The sequence below is a fragment of the Tinamus guttatus genome, unplaced genomic scaffold (genome assembly GCF_059628265.1).
Source record: "Tinamus guttatus ecotype Peru unplaced genomic scaffold, ASM5962826v1 Tinamus_guttatus_pri_ptg000287l, whole genome shotgun sequence".
Classification (NCBI taxonomy): domain Eukaryota; kingdom Metazoa; phylum Chordata; class Aves; order Tinamiformes; family Tinamidae; genus Tinamus; species Tinamus guttatus.
Window position 1 is genome coordinate 6301347 of NW_028288821.1, and position 22385 is coordinate 6323731.

At 40.8% G+C, this 22385-nt stretch overlaps 1 protein-coding gene across 2 annotated transcripts; it reads right to left on the reverse strand.

Annotated features, from left to right (window-relative positions):
- Positions 1-461: 461 nt before the first annotated feature.
- VSIG1 (V-set and immunoglobulin domain containing 1) lies at positions 462-21775 on the reverse strand. Of its 2 annotated transcripts, XM_088527582.1 has the most exons (8): positions 21727-21775; positions 18318-18481; positions 12673-12780; positions 6480-6675; positions 4721-4876; positions 3887-4006; positions 2205-2337; positions 462-696 (listed from the first exon to the last, which is right to left on the reverse strand). In XM_088527582.1, exons 1-8 carry the CDS (start codon positions 21773-21775, stop codon positions 513-515), a joined length of 1110 nt encoding a protein of 369 aa, XP_088383708.1. In that variant the 3' UTR covers positions 462-512. The 2 variants fall into 2 exon arrangements, with proteins under 2 accessions (XP_088383708.1, XP_010211016.1); XM_010212714.2 differs by lacking the exon at positions 12673-12780.
- Between the last annotated feature and the right edge of the window lie 610 nt (positions 21776-22385).

Sequence of the window (22385 nt, forward strand, 5' to 3'; positions counted from 1 at the left end):
AAAATTTGTTTCTATCTTCTGATCACATTGATGAAACTTCTATTGATTCCTGAAGTGCAAGATCAGATCTTTGAGCATTGTCAAGTGTCTGTAGCTGCACAGGGAACAAGACATTGGCCAGCCCTGTGTCTGGAGAAGGTTGCTGTGGTTCAGAACTGTGTATGGGTACACACAGCATCACAAATAGTTGATTGGAAAGCTCTTACTTTGTCCAAACCATATTATAAGTATGCCAAAATAGGTTGGATAAGTGGGGATGATAGTGGTTTTAGGCTTATATTTTTATATTACTAAATAACAAATGAAAATTGGTTAAATGTGAAGGTTTGCTAATTGAATGTTTGCTATTCATAAACTGTGTATGTGTAGTGGATTCTTTTCAATGTCTTGCCCAGTGGTTCACAGTACTAATGCAGGTTTAAATTTTGGTCATGCTGCTATGCTAATTCGGTAACTTTTTTTTTTTTTAATAAAGGAATCCCAAAGCCAACAAGAAAAAACGTATTAAAACTCTAGGCTAGTTCCTCTTTTTCCACTTCTTGCTTCTCATTGTTTTCAGGTGCCCCAGATGCTGCTGTTTCCTCAACATTAGGATACTCATTTGTCGCATTGCTTGGTGGAACTGTGGTTGCAGGTATGTTTTCTTCAGTAGGTACCTGAGCGTACTCTGCATTGGGTTGTTTCTGAGTCATTACTCTGCAGGAAGACAGGATGAGGATTGTGATTTCATGTGTTGGTATCCCACCTGTGCTACAATCTTTCAAAAGAATTAGTCTTTATAATAAGGTTTTGCTTAAATGGTAACCCCCATACTGTTATGATTCTCTTACTCTAGTACCTGAAAGCCCTCGCAGCCTATAAAATCACAGTTGCTAAGACACAGATTGACAGTGTGTTAAGTAACAAGATGGATCTGCATCATCAGGTTAGCCGATCCCACTAGAATAAAATAGATTTTGATATGCCTCAGTGCAAGGTTACAGGAGCAGAATGGGAAACTGTATTGGCTGTGGTTGAGAAGTTGTTCAAAAAACAAAATGCTGGTCTTGAACTTTCTGGGAAATTGCTTGCAGATCTGGTATGCCATTCAAATATATAAATAATATAGTGAAGTGAGAAAAGAGCTATGAAAAATAACTGAAATCTAGGAAAATATTTTTAGAATGGATATGAATTCTATTTAGCCTGTCAAAGCAATAATAAATCAACTCTTGGTATTTAAATAGTTTCACATGTACAAAATATCAGATGCTAGTAGATTAATTCAATGCGGTAAGGTTGGTCAGGATCCGAGCATCAAAATGCTGCTGCAGCAGTTGCTACATCGGTTCAATGCAGAAATCAGGTACATGAGTGTTTGGCCACTGGTTTGGATTAACGGAATTCCATGTCAGGAAGACTTAGACCTGAGCTGTGGGGAAATGTCCCAGAGGATGTAATATCTTTTCTGTCCTCAACTGCATGTATTAATTTGTCATTAACATCATGGGGCTAACTCTAGTCTGCATGTAGCACACAAGATTATCCCTGTCCTGATGATGCGGCAGTTTAAAAGATAAGCGAGCAAACAAAACGTGGAGGAGGTCACTTTGCCAGAGCAGGATCACAGTGGACATTCTGGCTCCATTCTGTTTCCTAAACCTCGGCGTCCCCTGCCTTTTGAGATATTTTAGGGTATCAGACCTGTCTTTCAGCTGCCACTTTAGAAGAGCACAGATGTCCCATGTCTTTTGTCACATCTGCCGGTTCAATCTTGGACACCATGTAGTGTTTCTCATAGTACGGAACTCACCAAGGGCTCTGTATTTAAATCCAGTCATGTGCAATCCCAGTATAACTGCTGAGTGAGCCTTTAGCTGCAGTCCCTTTTTTACTTTCTCTGTGTGCCATTAACAGTAACTGTTAAATACTGCTTTTTCTAAGTTGTCTCTTTTCATTATGGTGTTTGAAAATCATTTGTTTGCTATTGTAGATATTGCTAAGTGGTGGCTACATGTAAATATGAATCTAATGGCAATGGCAGCTTCTGTTACATGAGCTACAGTTTAAGTCACACACATAAATAGTCTTTCAAAATTTTATCAAATCCCATGTTACTTATTCCACCATAAACATATACAGTAAATATATTTCAACTTAGTTCTGGTTTATCATCATTGCTTTACAGAAATTAATGTCTTAAAATCAAGCGAACAACTTCTTACTGCATTTCATTACTTGATGACTTCTTTTTCTTTCTCTTTTCCCTCCTGGTTAAGAACCACACAATAACACAAATGATAACACCTGCCACAATTGCTCCAATTAATGCTCCAGCAACAATACCACCCTCTGAATCTGGAACGAAAAAAAAAAAGTATTAGTTGAATTATATAAAAAAAAAAACCCAAGGTATTAATGCAGCAAAACACCATGGGAATTTAGAAGAGAGGTTGTTAGCAGAACGAAGACACTAGGTTCAAAGAACAAAAGCCTAAAATCCAAGAGGGGCCAAGGATTCTCTGGGAGAGAGAGAATTGTGCTCGTATGATCAACAAATGCCATATTTGTGACTGCCATGGTTAAGTGTCCCTGTCAATCTGTTTTGAAATTCAGCTTGCCTGTATGTCCTGATTTCGTGGCCAAGAAGGCCAATGGAATCCTGGGCTGCATTAAGAAGAGCGTCTCCAGCAGGTCGAGGGAAGTGATCCTGCCCCTCTACTCAGCCCTAGTGAGGCCGCATCTGGAGTATTGTGTCCAGTTCTGGGCTCCACAGTACAAGAGGGATGTGGAGCTGCTGGAGAGAGTCCAGCGCAGGGCTACAAGGATGATTAGGGGCCTGGAACATCTGCCCTATGAGGAGAGGCTGAGGGAGCTGGGCCTGTTCAGCCTGGAGAAGAGAAGGCTGAGAGGGGATCTAATCAGTGTCTATAAGTACCTCAAGGGAGGGAGTGCAGAGGACGGGGATGGTCTCTTTTCAGTGGTGGCCACTGATAGGACTAGAGGAAATGGCCGGAAACTGAAACATCAAAAGTTCCACAGGAACTTAAGGAAAAATTTCTTAACAGTGAGGGTGCCAGAGCACTGGAACAGGCTGCCCAGAGAGGTTGTGGTGTCTCCTTCTCTGGAGATCTTCAAAACGCGCTTGGACGCAGTCCTGTGCCACGTGCTCTAGGTGTCCCTGCGTATGCAGGGGGGTTGGACTAGATGATCTCTAGAGGTCCCTTCCAACCCTAAGCATTCTATGATTCTATGATTTTGGCTCAGATGTAAAAAGATGTTCTGACCAGCTAGGAACCTTAAAAAACTACTGTTTCACTAGTACAGCTACTAGCTCTGGTCTGCAGTTTTCATTTTTTAGATGACTGAGTAATTGAGTGACAAGGGCAGGGACACATTTTGTGGCTGGCTATACAATGTATGCTTGGCTCCTGTTAGATTTTACTGGTTACCTGAGCAGTTGGCATGCAGGTGTGCTTGGCCCCTGCCTGACATTCATCAGGATAAGGTATTTTTCCATGATTGCAGTCCATGGTCCCAGCTGCAGTGCCCCAGTCCATGTACTAACCCCATTCACAGTTTGGTTGAGAATTCTGGAGACAACCCACTGAGACTGTTGGCTGGAAGAAATTGCTCTATATTCCCTATCTGTGAGTTCCCACCGAAGGCCTCTGCCGTCACAGCAAAGTTCAGTTCCTACTGTCTGGTGACAAAAGAAGCTGGAGGTGTTAAATGAGGTGCCAGATCTCAGGATGAACCCTGGGCGCATCTGGATGAAAACTACCTAATGCCAATACAGTTCTTGTTTTAAACAATCTGTGTTTTAAAGCTGTTGCAGCATTTTTTTTTCCGCAAACAAGTTGTGACGCACATCAGGTATGTGATAACTTTCATACATTAGACTTACGCTTTATAGTCAGGTCAAGCTCACAGCTACTGTTCCCCAGGGTGTTGCTCGCTATGCAGTGGTAATATCCTGTTTCAAAGGTGGTGAGATTGCCAATGAAAAGAACTCCGGTTTTTGGATCTGTGACAAACAGAGAACATGTACACGGTGACTGTGCGCTGTGCAGGCAACAGATTCTCTTTAGTTAGTAATACTGAGAGCTGTTAAAAGATGAAAAGCAGGACAAGCTAAAAGTTTTTCCTATTACTCATTTATTTGCTTTCAATTGAAAGAGTATAAAAAAAGGCTTACTTTCAATTTGATGTTATTTCAATTGAAATTTTTTAAGAAATTTACTTTCCTTAAAAGTTATTACAGAGAATTTTGTATGTGTTTATTAAAACATGAGAAGTAGACACCTACCCTGCAACCACATATGTCTCTCTGGTGGTTTTAGTATTACTGTCAATATAAACTCATAAATAAAAATGTAATCAGGTACTGAAGTATTTCCAGGATGGAGATCAGCAGTTGTATGGCAAATTGAGTCATTCTGAGAATAAATGCAGTCATAATCTCAAGTGAAGGGAGGTGCAAAGGCATAATATTTTCTCCCATTTTAATGATTTAAGGTAATGTTATAGATGAGACTTTAACATGCATAAAACAGACCTCCCCAAAATCCTGTGTTTGTGACAGCTGTCATGCAATCTGAGTAGTGAAGATACCGATTAGTGATGTTGAGCATCAAAAGAAGTTTTGACTACCCTGTATGGTACAAAGGATTTGAAATCAGTGGCTGATGCTGTTAAACTGCAGATCTTGACTATTACCGGGTAGTCCTTATTTACATACCAAATTGCTCAGTCACGGGTTTGAGGGTGTCCTCATCTAATCGGTACCAGCGGTAAGTGGGCCGAGGCAGTCCTACTTCGCTGTGGCACGAAAGAGAGATAAGATGGCCCTTCTCAGGGGTTCCTTCTACTTTGCAAAAAGGCTTTGATGGCTTCACTGTAAAATAACAAGAGAGAGAATAGATATCATAAGAACACAGGGAGGCTGAGGCTTCCACATCAATTTCTGTTCTTGTGCTGCTGGAAGTGAAAAATTAAGCCCCGGTTACAGAGTTCCATTTCAGAACAAAGTCTTGTTTGTGGATCTGAGAAAATGTTCTCCATAAAGGTTTAAGCAATTTTAAATAAATATATACACATACATATAATATATATACATACACATATATATGGTCCAAGATACATTTTTATTATCTTTTCTTGCATCTGCATTGTAAATGCTATTATGATAATGGGGAGATGCTAGATTGGAAGATTATCAATTATTTTAATTATAATGGGCCAATCACTATTTATCATAGATCATTTTCTGCCACATATGTGGCAGTGCCTTTCTTCAGAGGTAAAAGGCATTTTCCACATAAAGAGAGAGAATCAAGGCCTTATTCTTCAGTATCTTGCAGTAATGATATCAGCTGTGAATATGACCCAGTTTTGTGTGAGTGAACAACCTTTCTTGGGTTTGCCGTGAAAAAGAGATTACAATCTCTTACTTAACTGTTTTAAGAATTACTCTTCTTTTGGGGATTTTAGCTGAGAATTAATATTTATGTTTTGACAATGTGACTTTTCAGGGGGTGTATTTATACATCTCTCTTTTTAATCCCTGGCAGATGGACAAATGATATTACTGGAATCACTTCCTCATACCCTTTTGACCTGTCGCTCTGACCAGGTATGAATTCTTTATTTAAATACAGTGATTGGATGGATTTAATACAAACATTCATTTTCATTTGCAAGTAAACTATTTCATTCCACTCTTTTCATATATTTTGCTTGGTCTTCTCATGGTTGAACTATTGCTTTTTTCCACCCTACTCTGTACTACGTCTAAAACAGGCTAAGCTTTTGCAGTGTCTAGAAAGTAGGAGTGAGCCAAAATTCTTGGACTGTACTGCAGCCTGTCCCTCCGTTTACTGTGATCTTCGTGCAGGTCCGTTACCTACCAGGAGTGTCAGTAAATTTTTGGTCTTTGCTGGGATTGGGTTATGCTAGATGTAATGGCTCTAGAGAGTAACTGATGCTCCCAACTAAGACTTTTCAATCAGATACCAATTTGTGATGTTGACCATCAAAGAGGAAGAAAAGTTTTGACTATCCTATAGAGCACAAAGAATTTGAAATCAGTGGCTGATACTGTTAAACTGCAGGTTTTGACTATTATCTGCCACTTTAAAGCCACTTTGTGTGTGTGTGTCCTAGTGATGTTGAGTAGTTCCAGCTATGCGCTCCCGTGAGGTAGCTGTAGGTACCAAAGTGAATCTAAACATAGATTGTCATAGGACAAATAGGTGTGATTGCTAAAATCAGGTAGGGTTTGCTTTGTCTGGAAGCTAGAGGGCACCATGAGCCCTGTTTCCCATCAGAGGGCCTTTGGAAAAGGTTTTCTCCGTGTTGACTTATTTCTCTGCTTTATGGGTCTTGTGCATCAGAGCTGTATTAATTTCTCTAGTCCTACATATTTCGAGGTTTGAATTTGTTATTTTATAATAAAACAAGAATACTGCAATGACACAAGACAGAAGAAAAGCACATACCCAGCACATTGACAATCATTGATTTTTGACTCTGTCCAGCATCTTGTAGACTGAGAACTTCACAGGTGTAAGAACCAGTTTCTGAGGGCTGCATGTTGGAGATTGTTATTGAGGCATTCCCTGGATTTGTTGCGGCTGTGATCCTGTTCTGAAATCCTGAAGAGGAATGACCCTGTCCTCCTGAAGAATAATAAATCTGTGACACAAAATCAATTGTAAGATTGATAACAAAGGATTCAGTTGCCACTTTTTTTTTGTCATAACTGGCATAGTTGAGTTTGAAAAAGCTGAGCAAACTGAGCAAGTCCCTGTCTTGCCCCTTTACCCCAAAACGTTGAGATAAAAAAATGGATATATTTAAATATATGTTTCTATTGGTTCTTAGAGGACAGGGATTTTTTAACAGTGTAAAGGACAGTAACTAAGCAGATACTCCAAGTGCCTTTGAAAAAACAAAGGGTGAGACCATTAACTGTCATATAACAAATCTGTGTAATAATGCCAAGTCATGCGTAATTAACATTGGCACTAATTGAAGACTAGATAGTTTGTGATATATTAATAATCAACTCAATAGAAGCATAGGACTAGGGTGGACCTGGCAGTGCATGAAGTGGGTGGCTGCAGAGCTTTCCAAATACAGAAGCTAGCAAACAGAGAAGTGAAAGGAATCCCCAAGACATAGTAGGCCTAAGCAAACAAGGCATCTTATCTGTTTGAAGTAAATTTGGAAGCAATAAAAATGCTGCACAAGAGCACCAGCAGAATCATCACACATGCAGTTAAAGCAACCATGCTCTTCTCCTTGTTTGTGTAATCAGAATCAGAGCCAGTGTCATGGACATCTTGTGGTTTTTCCTGATTTCTACTGGAGATAGAAGAGCTGTTGGCCTTCCTGCTTTGATGGGCACCTGTTCGGGGTCATGAATAAAAGCCTGTCTCTGCAGAATACCATATTTCATCACAGATAAAAATTCACAAGTCTACACTGACTGCTTTCTCTGACTTCAGTAGCACTATTTCTGATTAGCAGCATTGTGAGAGTAGAATTTGTTCACTTAATACATAACTACCTTATAAGCCCAAGCCTGCTGTCTGTTGGCACAAAGGACAGGTAGAACTGAGATCACTGTGGAGACTGGCTAATAGTTTGAGACTTGGGACTTGAGTCTGCTTACAAGCTGTGATAGCTCCCTTGCTGTAGGGATGTATCTGAATAGGTCTCAAAGAGTATGTATACATTTCTGCTATGAAACTGAGATCTGAAAGAACAAGTTAGTGTGCAAAACTATGGAATGCTAATTACTTTTCTCAGACGTTTTACAATATTATCTCAAATGTGACTCAAATCATAGTATTTGGGATAGGCAAAATGATCCCCAGTTCCTACATGCACAAACTCCATCACCTAGGAAAAGTGACCAGTTCCAGCATATTCAGTGATTTTTCCATCCTGGGTGGGGAGTGGTAACCGTATGGAATTACAGGTTGAGACCCAGCTACGTCTACTGCCTTTCCTACTGACAGAGTTTCAGAATCAGTGATATAAATATACTTATTGAGGGCTAACTGACAGTTTGTTTTTAATGCAATAGTCAGAAAACATTTGTAGAAAAAAAAAAAAACTTCACAAATGGGAATGAAATGTTATTCAATTTCTATTGGTTTCAAAATTTCCTTTTGGACTGAGTTTCCTCCCTTTAGGGACACTGCAAATCCCCAGGCAAGAAGTATAATTTGCTTTACTTTGCAAATCAGCTGATTGCACCAAGAATGTTCATTCTTAACTCCAGTTATCCACCCTGATACAGTGTTGACTGAAGTCTTTAAGCAATGTTATCTAAAAGCCTTTGTTAGCTTAAGTTGAGCTACACCCCAGCACTGCCAGAGCACAGCTGGTTTATGCAATGATAAGGTTTTGAAATGAAGGGCAGAACCTGGTGCACAGAAGCTCCAGTACTGCAGCCTGGCCCTGTCTCAAGTGCAATGGCATCTGCTTTCCAGGCAGACTTTGCTTTTCCCTACGCCATGGTTGCAAACACTGGATCCAGCTGATGCAGAGACGAATGTCAGAGCTACACAGCTACAGCACAAATGCCTGAGAAGATGGTGTTGCGCCGAGGATGTGTAAGGGGTCTAATGTTAGCACAGTGACAGACTAGGTCAGAAACTCTGCAAACCAGCTGGAGAGGCTCTCCAGTTTCCATTTTTTTTTTTTGGCATTCAACTACCTTAAATTTTGTTGTTGGTATATATATTTTAAAAGTGCATATATACATTGCCATCATCTGCAGATAAACCTCTATTGCAAAACTAGTGTTTGGATGCCCACCCTTATATTCCACAAGTGCATGGGGCTGTTCAAAACAAGGAACTTGTTTAATACTCTCTCTCATGAAAAGGGATATATTGAAGTCTCTAACTTATATGCCAGTAATTACAAAAGTGTGCCAGCTGTACTTGCCTCATTCTGCAGGTATCCTAGTATAAGCAACAGCAAAATTTCATACACTGTTTTCTACAAGAATCTGAAGTTACAAAAACTGATGTCTGACTTCAGCGTCCTTTACACTGAGGTTGCTCTGTAGCTCTCAGTGCTGATAGTCTAGATATGCATCTCCTCTCAGTCCAATGTCCATTGTATGGATGAGTAATGGACATTACATATGAGTAATGTCCATTTGGGTGGGGACGAGCTGCCATCAGCTATTCACACTAATGTGAAATTAAGTATAGTGGCTCAAATGAACTCATACTGACTTCCAGCAGCTTAAGAGGGGAGGCAGATCCCTTATATTCTGCTAAAAGGCCTTATTACTGAAAAGGGGGCTAATTTCTACTCTGCATCTACCTCAGAGGGATTCGGGATTGATGCACTGAGTGCCAACTCAGCGTACATCTCTGCATGTTCCTCGGATACAGGCCTGGCATTGCAGTGAGTTTTAGATGCAGTCAAGATGTGCCAGTAAACAAAATAGAAGAGCAAGCGTGCCGCCTGGATGCGGTTTACTTGGTCTGGAGTCAGGGTAAATTATGTATCTCGGCCTTGTATAATGCTCCGAAAAATGAATTCCGTGTGTTCTTTCTTTCTGTTTGAATGTACGCAGAGAAAATATGTTGCGTACACTGTTAAATTTGAGACAGCTGTCAGTATTACATAGAATACTTGTTCTATTTATTTAAACAAAGTCTTTGTGCTTTTTTTCATATATATATATGTATATAAAAATACATACTATGAGCGTATAATTGCAGTGGAACATCGTAAGGAAATGCATTCATATCCTCTGCAGGCTCCAGGCTATTCTCTATTCTTCTGCTACTGTATGATACTTATCTCTCTGGCTCTGGAGTTTATTGCCTAAAGGAAGGTGGTAAATACCACAAGGGCTGAATAATGTGATTAATTACTGAGTATGTGTCTTGTCCCAGAGGTATGACTGGATTGTGTACACAGGAAATTTCATTTAGGAGGAATACGTTTCACTGAACTGGCTGTGAATTCATAGCCTGTTTGCAACAATATCCTGAAAACAGATATTTTAAAACTTTGTGTAGAGGATTATTTCTATACTATCTTTGAAAAATGCACACTTGTACTTTACAAAAAGCTGAAATTAGTATCCTTGCAAAAATGTTTATATTCGATTCAATAGTCAAAAGGCTATTTTCTGTTGAAAATGTAGACCTTTTTTTTTTTTTTTTTTTTTTTTTTTAGCAACTGACAACTATTGTCCCCTACCAGAAACACAAATTTCATTGACATTTCTTTCAATTTTACCGAAAATATCCCTAAGATACTTATATGGGCTAACTGTAAATTTGATCAGACTTTTGCTGGAGGCATTTTCAATTAGATATAATAAATCTATTTTAAGTCTAGTATCTTGAAAGAAATCTGCCATACTTTTCTGAAAATATACACCTTATGTCCTCAAGCAAATCAGTAGCAGCTCTAATGAAGTTGTTGATTTACCAGTGTAAAAACCATGTTAAGGACACAGTAATGGCTACAACTTCTCATTACCAACTAGCTTTGCTCATGCAAGCTTTTCTATAATGATGCCTTTCACATTTCAGGGGAGCAGGTGTCTGGGATGACTAATCAAATAACTGATAAAAAAAAAAAACCCTGCCATGCTATCACTCCTAAAATGTTGATCCTAATAATTCCCAATCTCATACACTCATTTCTAGAAAACAGACAAGTTGCCCATAAAGCGTCCCTCTGACTCGAGAAGGAGCTGTATGAAATCACAGGCCTGTTGCTTCTCCTTCCCCCGACCATGGGAAAGCTGCTCTCCTTCTTGTGTTATTATGAGAACAATATTTGCCTGGGATTTTCAGAAGTTTCCAGAGGTTTGGCAGAGAATAAGAAATCCACCTGCAGGTTTTCCTTATACAGCTTCTCACTCATGGAAAGTTCTTCTTTCATGGAGGATGACAGGGACATATGAAAAAGCAGGCAGTAAAATAGAAGAGACATCCCTCCATCTGCTTCTTCTGCCTTCTTGGGACAGGGCTATGTGTCTTTTGAATGTCTTTGGAGGGACTAATACATAATTTCCAGGTCGGTGTCTCTCCTATCCCCATCTCCTGTTGTTGTTACATTGCTGTTTAGCCTCATACATCTGGATATAAAATCTGTAAAATGAGATGTATTTGGAGATGAGTTTCATAATGTTTGACAACCTCCACGGTTGTGTGAAATTCTTGTTTGGGGACGTGACTCCTTCTTGAATACCTGTCTTCCCTCCTCCAGCCCCTTCTCACTTTCCTCCACTGGCAGTCGCAGAGCTGCAGCATCCTGTCTAGAGAGATTTCTGCAGGCTGATGCATTCACCATCTGAGTCTGATCCACAGTGTGAATTGTCCCGCAGAGCTGCACAGCTCAGGCTTTCAGAGGGCCCCACTATTGAGCATTAGCTGTTTGACGTTTTCTCAAACTAATAGAAAAATAACTATGAAAGGATAACGATAAATGCAAATGGGAATGCTAACAGCTTTACTAGTTTGATAACATCTCTTCCTGAATTCTGAGTACAGGTAGAATTTATAAAATAATGACAAGGGAAAGAATGTGTGTACATCCCTCCCTGAAACATCTTCTTGTCTAATTAGAGAGCAAATGCAGCACAGTGAAAGTGTTAATTAAAGCCTAAAGCCTGGTTTTGAAGTCAGCCAGATAAGGAAGCAAATGCTCCCACATGCCTTGGTTTCTGTGGCTTGTGAAATGTGGCTGAGTCTGGCCTCAGCTGCCTTTTTTTCACCTGGGGCTTCTTTTCACCCATTTTTGTTGAAACTGCTCTGCCAGACTATAGCAGGAAAATTTATGCCCTGCAGTACTGGCACTGGGATTTTTGCATGGGCAATTGAAGATGTTAATAATGACTAGAAGCCTCTTGTCGCCGTTGAGCATCAGTGGAAGGAGAAAAGGAAGGAGTCAGAAGCTTTTAGAGAACTAATCATTTCAGCAGCTTCCTGTGCAATCTGCTTCTGAGGATCAGCTCTTTTGCGTTCTCACTGTATCATCCTTGCGGCCGGACTATTAGTGAGTAATTTCTACAGCACATCAAGCAGAAACTGTCTTTCTTGATACATTTGGTAAAGCTGCTCCGTAGTAGTTATTGCTAGACCTTTACTTGAGATATACCCTACTTAGTGCGGAGACAAGAATCCCACTAAAATCAAGGTTTGGAATGGCTCGGACAGTGGTCAGCTCGCAGCTAAGAGGAAACCAATGTGGAGTCACCTTTGGTTTTCTCTGTATCCATCACATATCAAAATGCTCTATTCTAGAAACAGGATCCAGGATGAGTATTTTTTTGCATGTAAATATCTACCCTCAAAAATTGGGTTACTCAGACTTGCTCACATCCAGACCCAGAGGCTGCTGATGTGGGGACATGCCCTTCAGATACCCTTTGGGGAGAAATGCCAAAAGCTTCAAGCGTTCAGCCACCTAGAAGAGCTGTGCGAAAGGACAGCAGCTACATTCAAATAATTTTGATTGTGGAAAATGCAATAAAATATAGGGCAAGATAAAAATTCCGATTCAATTCATTTCAGTCTATGTGCTTGTTTTAGGATTTTAATCCAGAACAAGATTTCATTTCTCATAGCAGTATAAATCTAGCAGAAGCTATTTAGCTCTTTTTTTTTCCCTTAAGATAGTGGGTATTGTTTTTCTTACCTTGTATGTCCAGCTACATCTTCCCCGCGCATCTGTCACATACACCATCTTTTGACATTGACTGACTGACTTTTCATCCATACTGTGAATATAGGCACACGGGGAATGCTGTATTTGAGTAGAAATGCGCTCGTCTGAGAGTTGAATGAAACTTTAAATGTTCCCCCAAAGCCAAGAGCCCGCTCTGCACAGCTCCCCTGAAGTGAGGGCATGGTGCCTCATGTTCAGGGGAGTTGCAGAAGATGTCTCAAGCCCTCAGAAAGAGCATGAGGATGCAGTGCAATCTTACTTTCAAGTTTTATCTAAAGTGAAACAAACTAAGACAATGATGTAATATTTGCCCCAAACACACCAGCTCCAACCTGATCGCTTTCTGCTCTTTTCCACTTTCCTTGCATCCTCGCTCTTGTCTGCTTCGGCATAACAGTGTATTTGATTATCTGCAGACCAGTGCTAGGAGATTCCAACAGGCAATGGATAGTAATTCCCTGCTCAGCGTGTACTGGGATCTCTGGAAAGCTTGGCCATTACTGTTATCATGTGTGGAGACATTTGTTCTTCCATTGATTTTTAGGAGAACCCTGCACTGTCTCACAGGACTGGGTGGCCCGTGGCCTTGTCCTGTGGCAGGCAGCAGAGCTGTGCTGGTTTGGGGACTGCTGGTAATCTGGATTGATCAAGCTCAGAGTTCCAGGTGAAAGGAGCAGAGGGCTGTGCTCAGGTCACTTTCTTCATCTCTTTTCAGACTAAGTTCCCCACCATGAGCTGTTCCTTAGGACTCGCGTTGTCTCCCCCCTTCCTGAGCTGTAGAGCACAAGATGGCTCCTTCCCATGAAGATTTTGGAAAGTGGTCAGGTCTTAAAGCCTGGTTAGAAAGATCCAACTGTCCTTCTCTTTGGGGAAGAGCTGCATGTGGCCCTTGTTCACTGGAAAACACACACAAGACCCTCCTTCCCTCTGGAAGCTGGGTGATACTTGCTTGGTAGTATAGCTAGGGGGAAAATGCAGGGCTCCTTCAGGATGAAAGCTACTTTATAAATTAAATAGAAGATATTATTGCTGTTGCATACTGTTAACACTCTTTCCCTTCCAGCTGTCCATCAGTGGCTTTACTAAAGCAGTGTCAATATCACCATATGCAAATATTTCAAGCCTGCTTTTTTTAGAAAACATTTTTGTGACAGGCCTGTCAATAATTAGGTTCTCTTACAAATTATAGTAGTTGATTTCCTTGACTTGTCTAGCATTTAATCTAAAACTTCTATCGGGAATCCTGCCCAGGCGTATTTTGGCCGGCCGCATAGCCGTGGGGTATTTCCCTTGCTGTCACTGGCGTCGCCAGCCGGGCTCTGCCCAGTGTGGGGAGCCGTGTTCAGCTTTGCAAGGCTGCAGCAGCCTCCTGAGCCCTCTGCTGTGTGCCTTACACTCCAGTCAGCCAAGCGACTCACGGTGAATAAAATGAAGCACGGATGTAAATCTTGGTAGGGCTTGGGACTCCAGCTTACGAACCAAGCCAGGATGAGATGCATTGCGGTACCTGGCAGGAAACAAGTAACTACTTTTTGCCTCAGTTTGTCCGTAGGTAAAATGGGGATTGTTCAGTATTTGGAAAGTTCTCAAGATCCTTGGCTGGGAATTGTTATTTAAAAATAAAATATGCTAATTGAAAAGACATATTGCTAGGGAGTAAATGGGAAGAAGGAAAGACTACGCATGGCGTCCTACTTTCCATTTGCTGATATTTACAATATTTATTTCAGATAAGGGAAATGGAGAAACTTCTCAGGAAGAGAAGTTAGGCTCCAGTTAGTGGAGATGTGCTACACACACGTATGCACACACCGTATCTAGCTGCATGGAGTGCAAACTGCTGCCTCACGCCTCATCACCCGCTCTGCAAACAGCGGCTCTGTGGTATTTTGTCTTCTCCCTTGTAACTGTCAGTGCTGAGCACCTGCCCCAGCACTGTGCAAGGTGGGCACAGCAGCCGAGGATCTGAAAACACCAGAACAAACAGCAAAGAGCACCCGCCAGCTGCACAAAACCAGGGCTGGAAATGGGTGCTGCATCTGGCCTGCGAACTGCCATGCCTGACCTTGAAGCAAGGTAAATACTGTTACTGAAAACTCCAGGGCATTAAATTAATGCTAGCACCTCCTCTGATTGTCATCTTATTAGTTTCACTCAAGTCAGGATCGTAGCTGAGCTGACATATTTCAAAGCACTGCAAAATCTATACTGTAAGTCCTGTGACACTTTTTAGAACGGGTACCTATGGCCTCCATGCTTGTTACATTTTATGTCTTAAAATCTAGTAATTTAAGGCTCAACTTCAGTAGTGCTTCGGCTTAAAGCATTTTAATGACATAAGTAGGCCTTAATTAATCCTAATAGCTTGCACTCTTGTTTTCTGTCTCTGTGGAGAAAAAGGGCTGTATTGCCAATTCTGTAAATAAATGTTTTTTATTAAAAGCAAGATTTTTCTCTATTATAGGGAATATCTCCTCCTTAATCATATTGCTGCAGTCATACCTATCACCTGAATAACAGCTCATTGAGACAGGTGGAATAAGTATTTCTTGCTTTTTTTTTTAATCTAAGTTTCATCCTCTCTTCAAAATACTTGGCAGAAAACATTATACATTTAGCTGTTGAAAAAAGGGCAAACTATGAACAAAACTAGAATTTTCAACCAATCTTTTCAGGGAAATATAGGCTATTTGTAAGACAATATCTATGTATTTACATTATTTTAGGAAAAATATCTAATAAAATTAAATAATTTTCATTACACCTGAAAGGCAAGCTACTGTTTGGTATTTAGAAGACTTACTTTTATTCAATTCAGATGTTTTTGTCAGCTAATCAGTATGTTAGATATATTTTTGATTTGCCATTTTAATATACTTTAGACAATGTGAGCCATAGCAGGCGGTCTCCAGCACTGCCATGCATTTTTAGGCCTGGATTTTCTACTTGGAATAAAATAGGAAACTTCAGCTTCATGCCAAAGAACCAAGACAAGGCCAGGTTTATAGGGAGAGAGATGCTTTTTGGTTAGAGCTCCTGGCAGAAAAAACAGACATGCTTTCACCCGCTCCGTCCCTTCTGAAGCCCAGAAAAGCCACTCGCCTGGAATGGAAATAGCAACCTCCGATTGCTCTGTATTTAAAGAGAGGTTGGATATCCGGTTTCATGTTCAGCCATATTGAATAATTTCCTCACATGGCTGTTTTCCACAGGCAGGCCCTGGCCTTCCTTAGTGTTTGTATGAACGCGGTTAGTTTTGCTGTGAAGGGATTCCACGTGGTGAGGAGTTGCCGTGCTGGAAGCAGATGAGGGCTATGTGATAGGGGGGCTGTGGGGCTTTATTCAATGAAAACACGACCCATCCATTACAAATGCCTGCGTGTTGTGGTGAGCAAGTCAATTTAGCATGAAATGAGTTTCACGTGGCAGTTTTCCCCCCATAGGGTTTACTGCAGCCCTCCCGGGCACAACCTTCCCATTGGCCTCTGTGGGAGCTGTAGCTGAGGGCGAGTGCTGAAAGGATTGATCCATAGCGTTTCCCTGACATTTAGTTAGTCCTTGCTGAAAATACTCTGAACCACCCATGGTGTTTTCAGCTTACAATCCTCACAGGGTGTTCTCTCATCACTGGTCACAATTTACAAATAGTTTTCCCCTCCTGGATCTCTTGGTTCTCCCTCCAAGCTGTCTTGCAACTGCAACTTGCTCTGTCTGCTCATCGGTCTTGGTTGTAAACAGAAAATATATTTTATTTACTCCCTTGCATCATGGAAAATTTGATGCCAGTAAAACGGAGAGAGCCTAAGCAAATCTGTAGAAGATAGGCTTGATCCTCTCCCAACCTGAATGAGTGATTAGAATTTATGATACAACACAGTGGACCAAAATTAGTCATATTATACTATATGTGTAAGAATAATAGTATAATTACATTATACTATGTACAACTTAACTAGAAAATCTGAAGCTACCACCCTTTCATGAATATTTCACTATGAAAATAGTTTTGACTTGAAAAAGCCAACTATATGAGTAATGACTCTTCATACAATTAGTCAGGCAAGGCGTCTGTGTATCAGGCCGGCATTCAGTTAGAGTCAGGTCCGGGGTGGGCCCACAGTGTGCACTTATCAGGGATACAGTCCTTAGCAAGGGCTCAGATATGCTGCACTTGGGTGAGCCTTCAATCTGTTAAATTGATATTTCTAACATTTTGGCTGTTTCTGTCTGATGCCGAAGACATTTTGTATTGTACATTCTGCAAATTACAGTCTCATCCTACCATGATTTATAAACCAAATCAAAGGTGTGAATCTGTGACTGACAGCAAACCTTCTAATGTAATATCATTAGGAAGTTCTTATCCTGACAGGAGTATCATCCGTGTGGAGCACACCGCTGGTGTAAGTTATTCTGATTTGTTTATACCAATTCTCAGGGTAACGTCAAGCAGAAGCTTGAGCTTTCCAAAGAAAAGTGTTAGCTGCAAGGTGGAAACTAGGAGAGAAAAGGGAGGGATGGCCTATCTGAACAGTGCCAGTCAGCACTAGGGCGTTGAAAAAAATCACAGTCATCTTGAAGGATGTAGTAGCACTTCTAATCAGCATTTCTCCTTCCAGAGGAAGGGTGGTGCTGATTGCTCAGCACCTTTCAGGCCTGCTGACATGGTCTGCATATTGCTCTTGAGGCGAGATTCAGGGATTTGATTCACCACAAAAAACATGGGATGAACTGATATCTCTTCAAATCTGGGCACTGCAGTGAGTACGTTCTATAGGAGGTTGCACAGCCCATCCTGACTTCTCCCAGGTAGGACCGGGCTGCTCTTTGCAGCCCCAGGCACCACTTCAAGGCACGTAGCTCTGGAGTGCTTGGTGCCCCTCAGAGCACAGTGCCGTGTCTGTGCTAAGCTCCATCCTACTAGGTGGTACAGATATATATGTGGTATATATCTGTACTTGATATATAGTTGTTCTGCTGCCGCAGTGCTATCCGTGAGGATGCTACAAGCCCTGATGCAAGTTTGCTGTGGCTGCTTTCCTGGCAGAACACATTTCTGGAGAGTCTGTTGTTACCTACTGTCCCTGTCACTGAGCTGTGCGATGTCGATGGTAATGGCTGAGCCAGGGAGCTCTTATTTCACCCTTAAATGGGGATTGTAGTGTCAAGGCAAGACTGTTTTACCCGGAAAGTGATCCTGGCAATAGAGGAGTTATCTCTGGGGCAAGAGAAAAAGGAGCTGGTCTGGGAGCCAGAGCACGAGCATGGGTTTTGGGTACCTGCTCTTTGCTGCACTCCAAGTTTCCTGCCTAACTTGGAGCAAGGTATCTAAGCACCTAGATCCTCTGGTAGATGTGGCTGTACCTTCCCATAAGTTTCTGTAAGAGTTCAGGCATGCCAGGAGCCAAGATACTTTGTGCATCTGGCCCTTAATTTCATCGTCCCTTGTCTTTAAGGTAGGAATATCAATGTTACCTGCCTCCCAGGTTTGTAGTAAGGAAAATTCTATTAAATGTAACAATATTCTTGGCAAAGGTAATATAAAACAGGCCCTTATAAGGACTTAAGGGATGTATTAAATATATCTTCATATCAATAATAAATAAATATCTTACTAAATGCAGTTCGCTCTCTTTGGCACTGTAAAAACTCCACTGAATTAAGACGTTTCCCTGCGGCTCATAGCCCGTGAACGTGCAGAGGAGAGTTGCGTTGCTGCCTGCCGTGACATTCACCGTCTGCTGTGGAATGGTCACCACGATGCTGCTGACACCGAGACCTGCCAAAACGAGGATAGGGGAGAAGCATCAGCAGGGCTGCCCCATCAGCTGGGCTGAGCTTCCTCACACCCGGCCTTGGGAGAGAAACCTGTACGTGTCCAGCGCTGCTCTGTTCAGAACGGCTGGCCTTGGGCTTTGTGTGGAAATTTCAGTGATAACAAACTGGGAGTGAGTAAAAGCTAACAAAGAAATAAATCTCCAAGAACTCCTGACCCCTTAAAACAAATAAGATTTCAAAAAAGAGAGACCCTAAAAGATACTTGTTCTTACCTGCAGAGACTTGTATTTCTCACTAAGAGACTGCAGCCAAACCAGACCTTCATTCCACACTCCTAGTGAGCTTCTGAACTTCACATTCTCATTTGCGCTGTCTCTAACCTTCTTTTACACCTTTCTCGCCCTCTTTTTTCACAGCTATCCTTCTGAGGTCTCATCTTCTCTACCATCTGCTGCAGCCAGCTACTTACATTCCTGTATCCCATCTCTGAGTTATCAATGCTGCCATGTTCCCCCAGCCTGGGATCCTGCAGCTTTCCCTGTTTTCCTTTGCCATTCACTTTGCTTTTGCTTAGGCTTCTTAGTGCTCATATGCCCAAGTCTTTCACTTCTGATGCCTCTGTATCGCAAATCTCAAGCTAAACTTTTGGAACTGCTTTTACTGTGTAGGTTATGAGAAATTTGAGGGAAATCTGATCCACCCTTTCTAGCGTGCTCTGAACAAAAAGGGAGCAAACACATAATGCTCTGATCGGTCCTGCCTACAGAGCCATGTTAATGACAGGAATTGTGCATTAGTCCCTTTCTGTTCTCCACTGATGTTAATTGAATTGGTGACATGACTCAGTGAAAGTCCGAATTTCAGGCTTTTGCTGGAGTGTTGAGTCCAGTTTTAAAGCTACCATCGAAAGATGCTGAAGGTGAAAATATTTCATGTTGGAAAATATAAGTCTTTTGGAACTTTCTGTGGTGAAATATAACAATAACTGAGACGACAACGTCATACTAGGTAACTTCCTGTGGATGGATGAACGACAGAGGCAAGACATGCAAAATGTTCTTATCGTAATGGAATATCTGTGCCTCTTAAGGCACTGCCTTTGAGAGCTTCAGCAGAACTTTCAGTAACATCAAAAAGAGTCTTTTGCTCGGATTATCAACCATATGAGAGGAAACATTGTTTACAAAAGAAATATCAATTATTTCATTTTAAGCATTTTCATTGTAATCATTTGAACCCTGTAAATATTCCAGATTCATCGGCTCCTAGAACATGTAAATCTATGTCTTTGGGGCAGAAGCCTGTTTTCCTTGTTTTATGGCTCAAATATTAGAAGAAGGGAATAACCCACTTTTCATGACTGTGGTGGCTAGGCTGAGAGCTAGTGAGCTCAAACTGCAGCAAGTAAGCTTCAAGATACACATAAAATTAGTCTCCTGAGAATGGCTGCGTGCTGGTGTGATTTCGTGTTGATTTGCCTTGGAAAGAAAGATCTCAGCGCTGTTGGAGGTCTTGCCTGTCCTGTGAGTTCACAGTAGCTTACTCCGTCCTGTTAATACAATATCCCTGTGATACTATTGCAGGTGTTGCTCTTCACTCTTCTCCTCAACTTTAACAGTCATTGCTGCCAGAGGATGATAGTTTCTTGCCACGATAGTACTTCCAGGTTTACTGGAAGTATTTGTTTTCTGTTCTTCATTGAAATAAAGCTGTGAGTGCAATGATATTCTACTAAAATATTCATTTTTCAGTCATTTGCACCATATATTTCCTTCATCTTTCTATGTTTCTGAAGACAGGAATGCCATAGAGCCTGAACATTGCAAGCTTTCCCCATGGAAAATAATTTTAGTGTAAGTGACTCCACAAAACAGGCTAGTTACCGTGAAGCCGTATATTGGAATCAAATACGTTTAGTTGGAATAGGCATAGTTTTGCTCAGCTGTAGTGAAACTGTAAAAGTGTCTTTGCCCATCAAGGCTGTTGAACGCTCTCACTAGCAGTAAGGAAGTGCTTTTGGCTACACAGGGAGCAGACTGGATCCGCCTGCCCATTCCTGCACTGATGAAGCTAGTGGGAGTTTTGCTTTGCATTTAATTCACTATTTGCAGCTTCAGACTAATAATCCCATCTCATACATATTGTCCTGTTGACTTAAAGGAGAGAAAGTGTATGACTAGGAAATAGCTTAGGGAAAAAGTTAATTTGAACAGGACTTAACCTGTTGCTAAAAATAGTTGATATATCTCCTCATTCTTCGATATTACCATAAGGCTGATGCTTGCTACAGGGAAAGTTACTGCAGGTTTTTAATGCTAGCAGAGTAAATATGAATTTAGTTTTAGTAAATATGAATTTTGCTGCAAAATCCCCAGTTTGTGGTTCCCCTCAGTATGGGTGCAGTGTTAGTCTTAAATCCAGAACTTTAAAATTAGAGGTTGCTGTTTGTCAAATATCTGTACTAACACTGAATTCCTTTTCATTTCTAAGGCAAAAAGCTATGGGTTTTGTGTATGTGTATGTGAGAGACAGAGAGATCATGCAAACCACAGGAACAACTGCTTAAAATATTTCTAAGAAATTCCGAACAGAAAATTCCCTCTCGAAGAGAAAGTGTGGAAACCAACTTCCATTTTCTTTAGCGACTACAGAGTCCATTCACCTTGTACCATTAGACTTAAAATTCCTATTTCTGTTCATATTAGAAAGGACAGAGAAATGTCCTTGAAAGAATGAATAATGTATAATCACCACAAATCCTTGATTTATATGATCTGCCTTATGCCATCTAAATGCTCGCTTCCACAGTGTGTTATGTCCTTGCTTAACTTCATTGAAATCCAATAGATTATTTTCATGCTAATATTTCCCTGATTTTTGATGAGAGACATCACATCAGAAGGCACCATCACCAAGGCATCATTTCCCATGCTTATTATCAAAAAAAACCCAAAAGTGAGAAAGCATAACCTTGAAACTTGCAAAACAGTTTAGGTCTAGGCATGAGCTCTTTGCCTCTTCCTGGCTTTAGAGCAAAGCATTAATTTACTGTAAGCAAAGCTCAAACCATATTCCTGAGCAAAAAACGCATCAGTGAGGGATCTTCATTTCCGTGAGATGGTATAGCATTATAGCCATAATTTTCATTCCCTCTAGAAATAAACATTGAATGTTCTTCTGGTTTGCCAGTCAGGTTTGCCTGCTCCCTATTTTTGACCCGTTTCTCGAGTAAGTTTGTTTTCTTACCTGCAAGAGTTGTTAGAATGAGGAGTACCTTCAGCATTGTTGCAAACATCTCGAAATGTGGAAAGAAAATGGACTAGATGCTGCTTCTGACTTAGCTGCTTCTGACTTTGACTACAACTCAACTATTGGTTTTTTTTTTAAGTAGGTTTTTGTTTTCCTTATCAGGCATGTATCAACACGTCAGTAAGCTTTTTCATTCTCTTTATCACATGTGTGCTTTTCTCCAAGTAGTGGTTTGACTGTTCAGCTGAAACCATTTTGTGGGGTGTGAGTAACTGAAGGTTTTGTTAATAATAAACCTTGGAATCAGAGAAATCTGGATTCTCTCACCTCTAGCTAGGCTATATTTGCCTGTCCTACTGCTTCCAGTAAATACAACTAAAGTATTTGTGTCAATCTGATTACCAGTGTTGGAGTCAGGCCTAGCATGAATAAGGAATAATCTTTATTTCCTATTAATTCTTTTGTTTTCTTTTTTAAAATGGGCATGTGGAGATAACTGTTAGTAGATTTCTATTTTAAAGTATATTTAGTAGATTTATGTTTTAAAGTATATTTCTCATGAGCTTTATACAGAATGATTGCATCGAACTCTTCAATGTCTTGAAGTATCTGTACTGAACTCCCTCGTAAGATAAACATACTATAATGCACATGGG